The sequence below is a fragment of the Gracilinanus agilis genome, chromosome 2 (genome assembly GCF_016433145.1).
Source record: "Gracilinanus agilis isolate LMUSP501 chromosome 2, AgileGrace, whole genome shotgun sequence".
In the NCBI taxonomy this organism is placed as follows: domain Eukaryota; kingdom Metazoa; phylum Chordata; class Mammalia; order Didelphimorphia; family Didelphidae; genus Gracilinanus; species Gracilinanus agilis.
Window position 1 is genome coordinate 113,543,072 of NC_058131.1, and position 15,612 is coordinate 113,558,683.

The following is a 15,612-nucleotide window of genomic DNA, read 5'->3' on the forward strand; positions in this document are numbered from 1 at the left end:
GGCCCCACCCCACCCCCCAGACTGAGTGCAGTGCCCATCTCCCCCCAATGACCACATGCTATGTCCCTCACCCCACCAAGTGCTGGGTGCCCCCCAACCCCTTTACCCTACACAGGGGAGGGAGGAAGCTCTCCCACTGGACTGCTAGGTGGAGGGGTGGGTGAAGGGAGGAATGTTCTTGGCAAGTATAGAGGGGGAAGGGAGTGGCCCAAGCACTCTGCTCCTCTCCAGCTCTGCTGCCTGTGACTGTCCACCTTACCCCCATGCCCTCCCACTGGCTGCTGGGCAGAAGAGCAGCTCCACCCTAGTCCCTCTGCTTTTCTAGTAATGAACTCTGGGAGGGTGAGAGGAGTGTGTGTGACTGCATGCCCACAGAGCCATCTTTGACACCCGTGCCATAGGTTCACTATCACTGTTCTAGTTCATGTTTATAGCAAAGGTGTGTTCATGGGTTAGAATGGCTTGTAAGTTCATAAACCATTATTTTTCATCCTTTTCCCTTAATCACTTAACTTACTCTACTATTTGGAATAATCTAGTAGTGGATTGGCCCAAAGTGAAAAGGCTTCAACTTTGGACCTATCCAAGCTAAGAACTCATAGAATGTTCAAGCTGGAAAGGATTTTAGAGATCATCTAGGCTAAGTCCATCCTCAGAGGGTCTGAGAATATAAATATAGTAAAAGACAAGAACTACTTAATAAAACTAGAAAAATCACATCCAAAATTAAAAGGACCCTAGTGGTGGAATTCCAGAGAGTTATAAAGGATAAATAGAGATGACAGGAGTCTGGCCCTATGCAACAAGAAGCCGCTGAGGTCAAGATTTAGAGGCAGAGGATCAAAATATTTCTATGAGAAAAGAAGTTCAGAATCACCCTATTTTCAAAATATTTACCTAAAAGCATCATAGTTTTGTATTATGATGTTCTAGCACTTTGCCAATTAATAGTCTGTCAATTTAGTACTTTGAACTCAAAGCAAATGTTAATGTAAAAAAAGGAGGGATTTAAGTCCTTGTTTAAAACAAGAGTATAACTAATCTCTGATTAACAGCACAGTATAAAATTAGTATGCCATTCTTTTCAAACCTAAATTATTTTAGAAATTTCTATATAGATATTATTAAATCATAAAAGAATATCAACTTCAGTTCTGAAACTCTTACTTTGTTTAATTCCCAATATAACATATTTATATCTCTACTCAAAACACAGGAAATAGTGTATGGCTTAAAGAACTGAGGCAGTGGGGACAGCTAGACAGCTTAAGTAGATAGCAAGCCAGGTCCAGAGATGGAGGTCCTGGATTTAAATCTGTCTTCAGACACTTTCTAATGTGACTCTGGGGAAGATACTTCACGACTCCATTGCCTAGCCCTTACCTCTCTTCTCCCTTTGAACAAATATACAGTATTGATTCTACAATGGAAGGTAAGGATTGAAGGAAAAAAAAACAAGTGATGCAGCTAAGGATCTTTTTTGTAAGGTCACATATACAAAAATTAGATCCCCTTTGGCTTCTAGCTTCAATTGCTAAACACAAAGAAAAATCATTTATGCAAAAAATCATTATTCATCCTGGAACAAGTTTTAAAATACTCAAAGAACTAAGTATGACAATGGATTTATGATTTTTTGTAGAAAAGGATTTCTGCAACTTAACTAAAGGCTTAACCAACAAATATTTATGATTACTATTAGAGCAAAAAGTTAGTTATTTTAATTAAAAGAAATGAATATACCTTTTAAAATAAGGCCTAGCAATTTTGGTTGAAAATGGCAATATAGACATGGGGTGGGGGTGGGGGGCAGGTAGATGAGGAGGTAAAAATACCATTCTTTAACATGCCTTTCCACAATGCCTATCTCCAAGTAAATGCTTTTGCCAGAACAGTGCTATTTATACCAATATTATCTTGGTTTGAAAACTTGGCATATCAAAAATGAAAGGATACGTTCCTGCTTGAGTCTTCAAATGGAGACGAAAATGATGCTCATCTATATAGTGTGTTTTCACAGTGTGAATGATACGAGTTCTTATGGCTAAAGGTCTTCGGTGAAGAACTCGAAGTGGTGTTTTCTGGTTGATCGGTAAGTCCTGAAGAAGTAAATAATACACTTTTACTATGCTTTAAAGACTACAAAACACTTTCCTCATATGAAGGTAGAGACGTAGAACGAGGATTATCTCAATTTTATAGATGAGAAAAGAAATAATCGGGAGTTATGGAGTTAGGGTTGGATCCAGACAAAACCCTAGAGTAGTTCACATCTCTTTTGTCCTGTGTTACTTCACTCTATACCCTTATCCTACAAGAAGTGTGAGTTCTATTACTCTAAGGAAAGGTTGCGGTCCTTGGATTTTAAATACCCATTAGTGAAGCATTGTCCTCCTCCTTTTTTGGCCCAATCTGTGACTGCACTGCTGAATCAGCCATAGAATGGACAGGCACTGAAAGATTAGGTGACCTGCCTCTGGTTATGTCACTATTGTGTCAGAGGCAGGTCTTCATGAGTTCTTCCTGATTCCAGGCCAAACCCATCATTTAGAATGCTAAGTTATCTTTTTCCACTGAAACTTATCGGTCCTAAATTTTATACCCTTAAAGTCAGGTCCTTAAACCTTTCTAAAGTGACAATTACCTTATCTAATGGATGTCACACTTCCTTCCTCATTCTTTTTAAAGGAAAACATTCCAGAAAAAATGTTCCTCCTCATGGGACTAATCAAAAGTCTGCTTCTAATGTTGAACATTTTTGGATATATAGGTGGGGTGAGGAATGAGGCATAGCCTTTTTAGTAGAAAGAGTACTCACAGTACTCTTCAAGTCATACTGTGAAGCAGCTCTCTATTCCAACTCATGGGAAGTATATTTCAAAACTATATCACTTATGCTTCTCCTCTGGATAGATATTTTGTTGTCCAAAATAACAGACTGAATTTTGGGTTGTGTATATTTCTTATGGCCCTAAACAAATCCTTCTACTTCCTTATTTCAAATAAGAGAATGCTATTGTCTCACTAAGGAAGAACCCAAAAATCAATAAATCTTTGCCTCACCATTTTGGAAATGAAAAATGCTAAATTCATGGGAAACATCATGGATAAAATCCTTACTGTTCAGAACTTGTGAAAATATGGAAAGGGTAAAGTTTGCTTAAACTTAACAATGAAAAAGACTTTACTAAGGAAATTAGCACTTTAAGATTTCAGTGAAGCTGCCTGGGTACTTTGAATTCATAAAAAAATATTTCTCAACTGGAAGAAATATTAAAGATTATTTATTTTTTTCTCATTTTACAAATGGGAAACCTAGACCTACAGAGATAAAGTAACCTGCATAAGGTCATACTTAGAAATAATATCCACTGTCTTCTTATTAAGAATTCCATCTTCAAATATCTAAATGGTATTATTTATATACAAGTTATGTAACTATAAAATAAACATATATCATACTGTTTAAGTTAGTGTTTTCTATTAGGGAACATTTACTAGCCTAGTTCAAAGTACTTATTATACTTTTTGAAAAATTCTGCAAGGGGCAGCTCAGTGGATTGAGAGCCAGGCCCAGAGATGAAGGTCTTAGGTTCAAACCTGGCCTCAGACACTTTCTAGCTGTGTGACTCTGGGCAAGTCACTTAACCTCCATTGCCTAGCCCTTATCGCTCTTCTGCCTTGGCACCAATACTCATTATTGATTCTAAGGCGGAAAGTAAGGGTTAAAAAAAATAATTCTTCCATGTGAATTGGAATGACCTCCAGGAATTGATGCAGAGTGAAAGGAGCAGAACCAGGAGAACATTGTACACAGAGACCAATACACTGTGATAAAATAGAATGTAATGAACTTCTGTATTGGCAGCAAAGCAATGACCCAGGATAATTCTGAGGGATTTATGGAAAAGAACACTACCCACATTCAGAGGAAGAACTGCAGGAGAGGAAACACAGAAGAAAAGCAACTGCTTGAACATATGGGTTGATGTGGACATGATTTGGGAAGTAAACTCTAAACGACCACCCTAGTACAACTATCAATAATATGAAAATAGGTCTTGATTGATGACACATGAAGAAACCAGTGGAAATGCATGTTGGCTACAGGGGCGTGGGGTGAAGTAAGAACATGAATCATGTAACCATGGGAAAATTCTTCCTAAAAATAAATAAATAAAGCTTACAACGTTTAAAAAAAATAAAAGCTAAAAAAAATAATTCTGCAATTCACAATTTTCACTGATTCTGACAAATCATCTCCTCAGTTTAAATTGATGAGTTTTCCTACATATCTTAGAATACCAGGGAATGAAGAGTGTTGCTGCCACTGAGTGGTTATATCTTTTAAAATAGATTTTAAACAGAAACAGAAACAAAACAACCTCCAAATGTCTCTAGTTTCTTGTTGGTACAACTCCTTCTGGAAACAGAACCATGGGTTCGGTAAGTGCCAAAGGCCACACTCAGAAAAGAAAGACGTCTATCCTATCTCAACTGAATCAAGGTCTGCACAATTGCAAAATAGAATCAGTTTCAACACTACCATACTTGAAGGAAAGCATTTGCTTCAGAAAGGTTATTCATTTCTGAGGCATTTTGGGATGTGCCCATGAAAACTACTCTTAAAAACAAAATCAATATGCTCAATTGGCTACTAGGGATTACACAGAAGCATGGCATTAGTCAATCAACAGCATTTATTAAGTACCCATCATATGTTCAGGCCCAGGTAGGTGTGCTGGGTATACAAAGACACAAATGAAAGAGTCCTGGCCCTCAAAGAGCAAATATTTCCACATGTGCACATGCACAAGCATGCATGCACACATGATCATTTTTGGGATGATATGCTAACAGAGGAGATCAGGAATGAGTTCATATAGGAAATGGCACACAAGCTGAGTTTTGAAGGCAATATGGAAATCTAAGAAGCAATAAGAAAAGCATGGCGTCAGCCAGTGGATCAAGAGGAAGAAGACACAATCTAGATCACAGAGTGTTATGAAGGGGCAGAACATATAAAACTGGAAAAAGTTGGGGCTAGGTGGTTAACAGCTTTAAACACCAAAAAAAGGTTTATATTTTATCCTGGAGGCAATGGGGAGCAACTGGAATTTCAGGGAGTGACATGGTCAGACCAATGTTTTAGGAAAATCACCTCAGCAGTTATGTTGGGAGAGCAGTTAGAAGAAAAGAGCCCAGACATCAGGTGATGAGGTACTGAATTAAAGTAGAAGATGTAGAGAGAAGGGGACAGATGCAAGAGATTTTGTTGAAAAACTAGAAATAACAAGATATGACAACTGATTGGATGGGTAAGAATGGAGTCAAGGATGACACCAGATTTTGAACCCAGGTGGCAAGAAGAACGGTGGTGCCCTTAACAAATAGGGAAGTTTAGATAAGGAGATAGTGGGTGTAGGAATTGAAGAAAAGAAGTCCAATTTTGGACTTGCTAAGTTTGAAATGCCTTTGGTATTTGAAATGGCAAATAGGCAGATGGCAATTAGAGACCAGAGATCTGGAAAGAAATTAGGACTAAATGTACAGATTTGGGAAATCATTCCCAGAGATATGTGTCTCCTGAAAATGCCTGCCTCTTTCTCTCTTTACTTCCTGTGACTTATAACATCTCTAGAATTTTGCAGAAGGGGCTATTGGCACTGCTCGTAGTAACACACATTATAATTTACTTATACCTTTTTCACACTGTATTCCCCTAGCAGACTGAAGAGAATGACTATTCTTGGTTTTTCTTTCTGAATCTTGTAAGGAATATAAGATGAAGAGGCAACAAATTTAATTTGCCACTGCTCTGAAATTCTGATGATTTTTCTAACATTTTATTTCTGCAAAAATACTCCTTTCTAAATTGTTTCCCTTTTAATGTTGTAGAAACAGTATTTTTTCCCATTCAAACTTTGAAGGCTTTTAAAAATAAATGTGCATCTTCCCCATGATTTTTGGACAGATTTGTACATCTGTGAAGGATTTCAAAATTTACTAGAAATCTAGAAAATGCCTGTAAATTTATCTGTCACCCTAAATTACCAAGAGGCTGAAACATTCAAAATGTGCCCAACTGCTTACATTTGTCCTTAAGGAGATAAGTCTCATTTCACATTTGATAGTAATCTTTCCCTGTATTCTGACTTTAGAAATTTATAGATGCAGAGGTAGAAAAGTCCTCAGAGATAATATAATCTAACCCTCTCACTAAGTAGATGATTTTAGCTTTGCCTAGGTTCATGTTCACACAGAATTTAAACTTCCTTTTCCACCAGAAATCACAGAACCTTGCAAATAATATATGTTTAATAAATGTTTGTTGAACTTAAGAATTTATTTTTCTGTTACTCACTTTCCATTCCTTGTACTTATAAAATCCTGTGTTCTGTCTATTTGTGTCTCAGTAAGAATGCTCAAAGAAATCAAATGAGAAAAATAAATTTCACCCAAGAAACTTTTGAGGAATAATTAGATTAGCACTTTTCATATCTAAGTACTCGGATCAAGCTTTCAGAGGCTCCCAGGGGAGCACTAAGCATGGCAATCTATACTTCAAAATAGCAGTAATATCAGGGAATCTTCTTTTTACTAATAAAAAGGGGGTGAGGTGGAGTAGAAATTCCAAGTGGTAATGGCATTTATAACTAGCCAGACAGGTCCTCTTACAGTGCCTGGCACAAAACTCCTTGGAGGGTTGACTGACTGGGTAGGATTTAGAAATCTCTCTAATCTCTTACCTTGAAAGTATTTCCACTTTTACTAAAATCATGCAGGAACACTGAGCAACAAAATGCAAGAGTCTTTTGTGAATCATAAAATAAGAAAAAAATCCAAATAAACTACCTTTAAATCATCTAGGAATTCAATGTCCTTCTTCTGTATTGCTTTATCTATCCATACTAAAGCACTATAAGTCTTAGTCTTTTCTTCTTCACCTTCTTTCATATGTCCTATTGCTTCTCTAAACAAAATAAATGAAAACAGTATTACCAACACTTAAAAGATACAATGTAGTCCAGCTCAAATAATTTTTCTAAAAAGATCTTGATTCCCCCACCTGGTAACAAGCTGCAAGTCTCGCACTTGGATTTTGTCTGAGGAGATGTTGATTTTCTGAACAATGAAGTAGAAAATAATTAGTGAGCAATCTCAGTAGAGAGCTAGATACAATATAGTTCTGTGTTGCTGGTGAATTTACCTGCTGGAGTTCTTTAATGTCTTGTGAAGTAAACTGGACTCTACGAGGATTCACCAGTTCAATAGCAAATGGCCTTCCTGGCAGCAAAAAAGCAATCATATTAGTGGAGTCAACATATGGATAAATGCAAAAGGTCTGGCAGTAAAAATAAGTCAACCTCTTGGGTTTTGAAAGTTAGAGACAGAGGGGGTTAGTTTGGTGGCAAAACTCAAAATCAGTGAAAAAGGATTCCTTCTTTCCTTCCAAGGCTGTCAGAATAAGCCTGCACTAATTACACATTAAAAAAAGAAAATAGCTAGCTATCAGAAATACCCAGATAACACTGTTCTCAAAGTCATCACCATCAAGGAAACATCTTTTGAAAAGGCAAAGCTGGTTTCAAGAGAATTAGGGTCTGCCATGGGAGTGGCTCTATTAAAACGTAACTAATTTTCATTATCTTTGTTTTGCTCCTCTGCCCCAATAAACATGAGAGAAGTGAAAGCCAGGTTATCTGTAATGGAATAATTTCTTAAGAGAATTTTTATTTTGGAAAATATTCCAGTTTGGGTGGAATGCTTACTAAATGGAACAAAAGCAATAACAAAATAATAGAAGGTATGACAAATTCTCTAATACCTTACTCTTATGAAATGAGTAAGTAATAAAGGTTTACTTGATAGAACTTATGATTGCTGTTAAGAATTTTACAAAATGTCCTATTAAAAGGATGCTAATTACAATTTGTCTGAAACAATAAAGCTGAGGTAATTTAAAAGCTTTAGGCAGGTGGTGGCATCTGATTTATTTAAATTAAATAACTAACTTTTATTTCTCAAAAAAAGGCTTAGTCATCGTAAAAAATGGGCTGAATGAATTGATAACATTCCATTCTTACCATTTCCTAATGTTCTCACATCCACATCTTCTCTTCCAGATGATGAAAAATTAAAACCTTTTGAAAAGAGAAGCAGAGAAAAATTAAGGCTCTGGCTTCCAAACTTTTAACAACAAACAACAAACAAACAAACAACAACAACAACAACAACAACCCACAGCTGGTATACTGGTTTCAGGTTTTTGAAAGCACTTTACAGCAATATCATTCCCTTTTTCAGAAGAAGACATTTCTCCATGACTGAAATGGGAAAAAAACCTCATTAATTGGACATAATCTCCCTCTTTGGTTTTAGTTTCACTGAAAAAGAACCTTGTTATCTTGCTTGGAAGTAGAAAAATGAGACTTAATTATTGTCAATAGTGAATAAGGGGGCAGCTGGGTAGCTCAGTGGATTGAGAGCCAGGCCTAGAGACGGAAGGTCCTAGGTTCAAATCTGGCCTCAGACACTTCCCAGCTGTGTGTCCCTGGGCAAGTCACTTGACCCCCATTGCCTACCCTTACCACTCTTCTGCCTTGGAGTCAATAAATATTGCCTCCAAGATGGAAAGTAAGGGTTTAAAAAAAAATAGTGAATAAGTGTTTCAGAACACAGACCGAGACCTAAAAGTCTTAACTAAGAGCTGTCTCAAAGACAGTGGCTCTGATTTCCAATGTGGTTTCTAGGGACTTTTTCTTTTCTTTTTTTTTTCCATTTCTTTTTTTTAACATTTAATAATATTTATTATTTAGAAAAGTTAACATGGTTACATGATTCATGCTCTTACTTTTCCCTTCACCCCCTGACCTCCCTCCCCCATAGCCAATGCGTATTTCCACTGGTTTTAGCATGTGTCATTGATCAAGACCTATTTCCAAATTGTTGATAGTTGCATTGGTGTGGTAGTTTCAAGTCTATATCCCCAATCATGTCCACCTTAACCCATGTGTTCAAGCAGTTGTTTTTCTTCTGTGTTTCCACTCCTGTAGTTCTTCCTCTGAATGTGGGTAGCTTTCTTTTCCATAAATCCTTCAGAATTGTCCTGGATCATTTCATTGCTGCTAGTACAAAAGTCCATTACATTCTATTTTACCACAGTGTATCAGTCTCTGTATACAATGTTCTTCTGGCTCTGCTCCTTTCACTCTGCATCAATTCCTGGAGGTCTTTCCAGTTCACATGGAATTCCTCCAATTTATTATTCCTTTGAGCGCAATAGTATTCCATCACCAGCATATACCACAATTTGTTCAGCCATTCCCCAACAGAAGGGCATACCTTCATTTTCCAGTTTTTTGCCACCACAAAAAGTGCGGCTATAAATATTTTTGTACAAGTCTATTTATCTATGATCTCCCAAACCCAACAATAGTATGGCTGGATCAAAGAGCAGGCATTCTTCTAGGGACTTTTTAAAATTTAAGCTGGAATCAGAAAAATTCTTTGGACTTGTATCTTACTATTTAGAAGCTAGATACCTGAGCAATTCTTCACAAAGAAAAGGAAGAAAGTCAGAAAGACCACTGGGGCTGGTGGGTAGACAATCAACTCATGAAATAATTTCTTCCCTTCTGCTAACCCCAAAGCAAAATATGAAAACACTTCTTGAGATTTTCACAAATTTCAGTTTGGAAAGAGTGTCAGGCTTGGAGTCAGGAAGACTTAAGTTCAAATTAGCCTCAATAGCAATGTAAACCTGGTCAAGCCACCTAACCTCTGTTCCCCTCAATTTTCTCAAATGAAAAATGAGGATATTAACAGTTCCTGTCTGGCAGTGTTGTTCAGAGGAGTGTTAAATGGGATATTTGTATTTTGTTTAGCATATGCCTGGTTCATGGTAGGTACTATATTAAACTTCTCTCTCTCTGTCTTCCTCTCTTCTTCCTGCTTTCAGTAAAGCATAAAATTACTCTGAAGGTTGAGCTTAAAAGTATAAATTAAAGATTAAAGTGGATTCCCTATTTTTGTATTGGGCTTTAGAGGTGAAAAGTGAAATCTATGCATACTTTAAGACCAACAAGAAGTTTCAGAGCTGTCCACAGGTCATATTAAAATCTAATTTATCAAAGAAAAATCCCCACCAAAAATGTCAAACCAATCTTTTGGAAAAATCAAGTAGAAAACATAAAGGTACTGCAGAAACTGCCAACAACTTTAGAGGCAAAAAGAAGTTTCCTTACAACTCCAACACTCAGAACTGCCTATTTCCAGATTCCTCTTATGGAGAGGAGGGGAAGACTGAAAGAAATATTCTACTCTAAAGCTTTACTTTTACTTATTTACTCATAACTTCTTAAAAAGATCTTTTTGGTTGAGTTAAAAGGTACCCATAAAGGTTTCAAAAGCCCCTTAGCTGGAAGCTTTTACAACAATTAAGTAAAAGTCCTGGCAACCAAGCTAGTGTCTATCCAGGCACAGTGCCAACCTCTGGTCCCTCGTGGAGTTCATAAGCTAGAAGGGAGGACAACATTGACAGAACACAATACAAAGAAAGCATAAGATAATGCTAGAGGAGAATACACTTGCATCTGGAGTGCATAAGACAGGTCTTGTAGGAAACTTGGAACTCTAAGAGGAGGTAAGCAGAAAGAGCACTTTAATTATGGGGAGAGGTGTCTGTGAGTAAAAACAAGAAGGTCAGGAGAGTTGGACTGCACTGTTTGTGGAGAAGGCCAAAAAAGAAAGGGCTGGTTGCACAGGCCTTTAAATGACAAACAATTAACTAATCAGCATATATTTATTAAATACCTACTATGCAATATGGATCAGGATGGTCATACCTGTGCCTATTTTTAGCTAATCAAATCAAGAACTTAAAGAACCCCTACCTGACACTTAATAAGAGAGTTCACAGTCACTTACTAGAGTAAACTCATACTTCCAAAGTCTACTGCAGCCCCTTTCGGCAGTGCTAGGCACACCAAAAGACTGCCATGTTTTTGCGAAGAAGGGGGAATGACAGGAAGTGACAGGAAATGACATGGAAAAAAGAAGCATAAAAGAGACCAGCATGGTCTAGCTTTCATTCCTTTCCTGGCTTCTGGAGAAATAGATTCCGGAGATTCATTCCTTCCTGGTGTTTGAAGTGAGTGTCTGAGATTCCTGCCTTGGCTTGGAGGAGACCTTTTCCCTGGATTCTGTGTTGGCTTGCTGGGTGAGTGGCTGAGATTCTTGCCTTGGCTCTGGAGGAGGCTGCTTTGGTGGAACTCTGGCTGAAGACACCACCTGGACCTCTGGCTTAAGATTTCCGAGCCTGGCCAGGGCTGAGCCAGACACTGAAGCAGCACTTAGGGTAGGTAGGCTAGACAATTCTCTACCTTCTTCTTACATTTTTCCACTTTCACTCTTTCTACCTCTTTGTAAATAAAGCTGCTAAAAGTCATTTTGACTCAAGCTATGATTTTTTTTAAATCGGTGACCACAATATTACTTTATAATTCTTATATTTAGTTAAAAACCCTAAATTTAAATCTTACACACCTGAAGGAGAACCAGGAAAGGTATCATAAGCATCTCCACAGGATAGAGCATCAAGGAGGAAAGGGCAGTCAACAGCATCAAATAGAGCAGAGAGGTTGAGAAAGCTGAGGACTAAGATTACTGGTAACTATGGAAAATGATCAGTCTAGCCTGTAAAGGGATGAGAGGTGAATGAGAGGAGAGGGAATGAAAGCTACAGGTATAGATGACTCTTTCCAGGACATCAGAGAGGCCTGCTAAGTGTTGGTCTTGGCAAGAATGACCTCCTCTCACTAACTGAGAGTGTGGGAAAGGGAAAGAAAGTAGGCCATCATGTCAAAGCACTTTGAGATAATTGGAAGGGGAGAAACTCCTGGTAAGCATCTTCCAGAGTCACCATGAAGTCAGAGGCAAGTACTGACTGAAAGGGTAAACTTGGGAAGCTTGTCTAATAGCATCAGTGGGAAGCAAAGGACCAGAACCAATCAATAGCAAGCAAGGAGAATTCTAGTGATGGGATTTGGCAGTAGGATAAAGGGATAAGAAACTCAAGGGTAGAGGATGGTATAGAGGTACATTGGTTGATTATGTTGTGATACAGAAGGGAAAATAATAATGTCACAGCCAAGAAAATGGTCTGAGAACATACTGAGGGCTAGGAGGACTAGAGGTAAAGATGGAAGTAAAGTAAAAGATTAGAGGAGATGAGGTAGAGGGAGAGATAGAATGATAGCAGGTAAAACAGAGGAATGTCAGCTTTTTATTTAAAAAGTTCAACACCTGTGGGAAATGGTAAGACACTCGATATGGCCATCTCTCTGTGTGGCTTGGTTACGGTGAGGAAATAGGGTCATAGAATTTAATGAGAATGAAGAATTGGGAGGTTCCATAGTTTGAGAGCACATCCTCATGGATACTGAAGTCCCCTAGAATATGGATGGAAGTTGGAGAGAAAAGGAAGGTGATAAGCTAGGTTCTTCTCTCCTTAAAAAAGTAGGAAGAATGACTAGAAGAAAGTAGTGATAGAGATGATCTATAATCACTACCATGATTTGAACAAGTTGGAAGTTTTTATAGTTAATTGTCCTTCAAAGCAATGGAAGATACAGAATGATGGTAGGAAAGGAAACCTCTGAAGTAGCAAGGAATAGCCTAACCCCCAACTCATCCAGGCCTCATGTATTGTGAGTCTGAATGAAGGTACAGATAGATTGTGGTAAAGAGAATGACCAGGGATTAAGGTATCAGAAGGTAGAAGTCAGGTGAGGAAAAATAAGGTATAGGAATGAGAGAGAAAGTAGTCTAGAATGAACATAATGTAGGGGTTAAAAAGGTAAGGTTGGACTAAATATATGAGAATATAGTTGCTGAAATTAATATATCTCAAGTCAAATTACTTTATAGCAGTATTTATTTACAAAATAGAGGGAAAGAGTAAGGCAGAGAAATGAGAAAGGGAGTAGAGTAAGAAATCTAGCTTAATGAGCTAAATATCTGCTCCGGTGCCTGGCTTTGCTCCGGTAGGGCTCCAGAAGCCCAGCTGGAGGGCCCAGAGGTAAATTAAGTATCACCCACACGGCCTATCTGGTGTTAATCTCTCCAACAGTCAGGAAAGGAAGGTCAGCTTTTTCCACTCACCAATCCAAAGTCCAAGGGGAGAAGATCCAAGAGCAGTCTTACTAGAAGCAGTCCGAGATCCCAAGCTTGGAGGCCAAGTTCGAAGGAGAAAGAGCTCATCACAGGAAGTTTTTGACACTTTTAAAGGCCCTTCTTTGCATCACTTTCTGTGCCTTCCCCCACTTTATGGGGACCAACTGTAGTTTTAGAATTTTCTTAGGACTGCCCAGGGGACAGTCAGTCTTTTCTGAGTTGTCACCCACTTTAGCATGTGGGTTGCAGACCTCCCCCCACTTAAGCGTAAAGTGGGGTGTATACACTTCTGGTGATTAAATCTATATGTAGGCAGAGGAGAGTTAATCCCATCTTCACAGTAAATTGGTTCATTATGGAATAGGCATTCCAGTCCAGAGTTCCCAAGGGAAGGGGTGGGAGGGTTGCAGCAAGATATGGGAAAAGTGGGGTTGAAGAAGATGGCAGGTGTGGGGACAGTTGGCAGGCTGTGAGTTCCTTGAGAGCAGGCACTATTTGGTTTTGACCTCTCTTTATTCCCAGCACTTAGCACAAAGTAATAACCTCTTAAAAAATGTGAGGTGGTCTTAGTTCTCAAATATGTAAAGAACTACATTAAATTTATAAGAATACAAGTCATTCCCCAATTGACAAATGGCCAAAGGATATGAATAAGCAGTTTTCAAATGAAGAAATAAAAGCTATCAATAATCATATGAAAAAGTGTTCTAAATCCCTCTTGATGGGAAAAATACTAATTAAAACAACTCTGAAGTACCCCCTCATACCTAACAGTTTGGCCAATATGAGAGTAAAAGAAAATGATAAATATTGGAGGGGATGTGGCAAAATTGGGATACTAATGCATTGCTATTAGGGCGATTTGAAACTATGGCCAGCAGGCTATAAAACAGTGCATACCCTTAGATCCAGTAGAAGGTCTGTATCCTGGGTATATTAAAAAAAAAAAAGAGGAAAGGACCTACTTGTACAAAAATATTTATAGCTGCTCTTTTTGTGGTGATAAAGAATTAGAAATTGAAAGGATGTCCATCAATTGGGGAATGGCTAAACAAATTTTGGTATATGATGGTGATGGAATACCATTGTGCTGTACAGGAAGATTTCAGAAAGAGCAGAAAGACCTACATGAACTGATGTACAGTGAAATATGCAAAACCAGGAAAACATTGTACACAGTAACAATAATATTGTGGAATGATCAAGTATGATCCAGGACAATTCTAAGGGACTTATGACAAAGAACATTATCCATCTCCAGAGAAAGAACCACTGGAGGCAGAATACAGATGAAAGTATACGATTTTTCAATTGTTTATTTGGGTTTATGTTTCGGGTTCTGGCTTTATAAGATTACTCACTAACAAAAATGAACAATATGGAAATATGTTTTGCATGAAAATATACATATAATCCAGATCAAATTGCCTGCCAGCACCGGGATGGGGAAGAGAAGGGAGGGAAGGAGATAAGTTTGATCATATAACTTAGGAAAACTTGTATGGAAATATATTACATGTAAATAGTAAAAGTAAAACAAAAATATAAATCTTAAAAAAAAGTGAGGTGACTAACAGGTTGAATAATATAGGGTTAAGGAGAGAAACATGAGAGGGCAGCATGTTAATCATGGGGCAGTAGAGGGTGATGTATGAGGAAGCTGTCAGTCAAGTACAAGAGCACTTCTCTGGTGTTAGGGCAGAAGGGATGGTGCCTCAATTACGACCCTCTGGATGGAGGTAGGTGCTAGATAGGGCCTTGGTTGGGCCTGGCTTGCTCCTTGCATAGCAGATGGGCAGTGCTACATCAGGGTGCCCCTCTACTTACCCTTTCCCTGACATCAGAGGGTTTGGGGCTGGGCCTGAATCAGAGAAGTTTTTATTTGATCCTAGAAGTAACATTAAGCCACTGAGTTTGCATGTAGGTGTCTGCAGGAGAGGGGAAGGGCTTACATATTCAGACCTGCATTTAAAGAAAGTCACTACATGAAAGGCTACATGGAGAATGGACTGGAGTAAGGAAAAAGATGAAACAGAAAGGTCACCCAAGCAAGAGATAAGTGCCTGAACTAGGATAGTGAGAAAAGAAGGCATGTGAGAAATGTGGTAGAGATAGGTCCAGACTATGGAGGATGAGAGAGAGTAGAGTTGGGTATGACAATGAGGTTGTGAACCTGCTTAGTCTCCTTGAGCTTCTTGTAAACTTCTAAGGGGAGGTGGGTGGATTTTGGGGGAAAGATAACAAGTTCTCTTTTGGATATTTTAAGTTTGAGATGCCCCTGAGATATCTGGTTTGAAACACCTAACAGGTAATAAGCAAAGTGAGACTGGAATTCAGGAAAGAGACCTGTGCTGGATGTATAGATCTGAGAGCCATCTGTTTAGAGATGACAAATGACAGATCATAGAATCAAAGAATTTTTCTATTGAATGGAAC

The 15,612-nt window shown here is 38.3% G+C and overlaps 1 protein-coding gene across 1 annotated transcript in view; it reads right to left on the reverse strand.

Moving 5' to 3' along the window:
* PUS10 (pseudouridine synthase 10) overlaps positions 1–15,612 on the reverse strand; it is a 101,535-nt gene that overhangs the window by 5,502 nt on the left and 80,421 nt on the right. The window contains exons 12-16 of the mRNA XM_044663364.1: positions 8,088–8,144; positions 7,211–7,287; positions 7,070–7,125; positions 6,856–6,973; positions 1,957–2,099 (exon numbers count right to left, since the gene is read on the reverse strand). Coding sequence (XP_044519299.1) covers positions 1,957–2,099; positions 6,856–6,973; positions 7,070–7,125; positions 7,211–7,287; positions 8,088–8,144 — 451 coding nt within the window. The remainder of the gene's footprint in view (positions 1–1,956; positions 2,100–6,855; positions 6,974–7,069; positions 7,126–7,210; positions 7,288–8,087; positions 8,145–15,612) is intronic.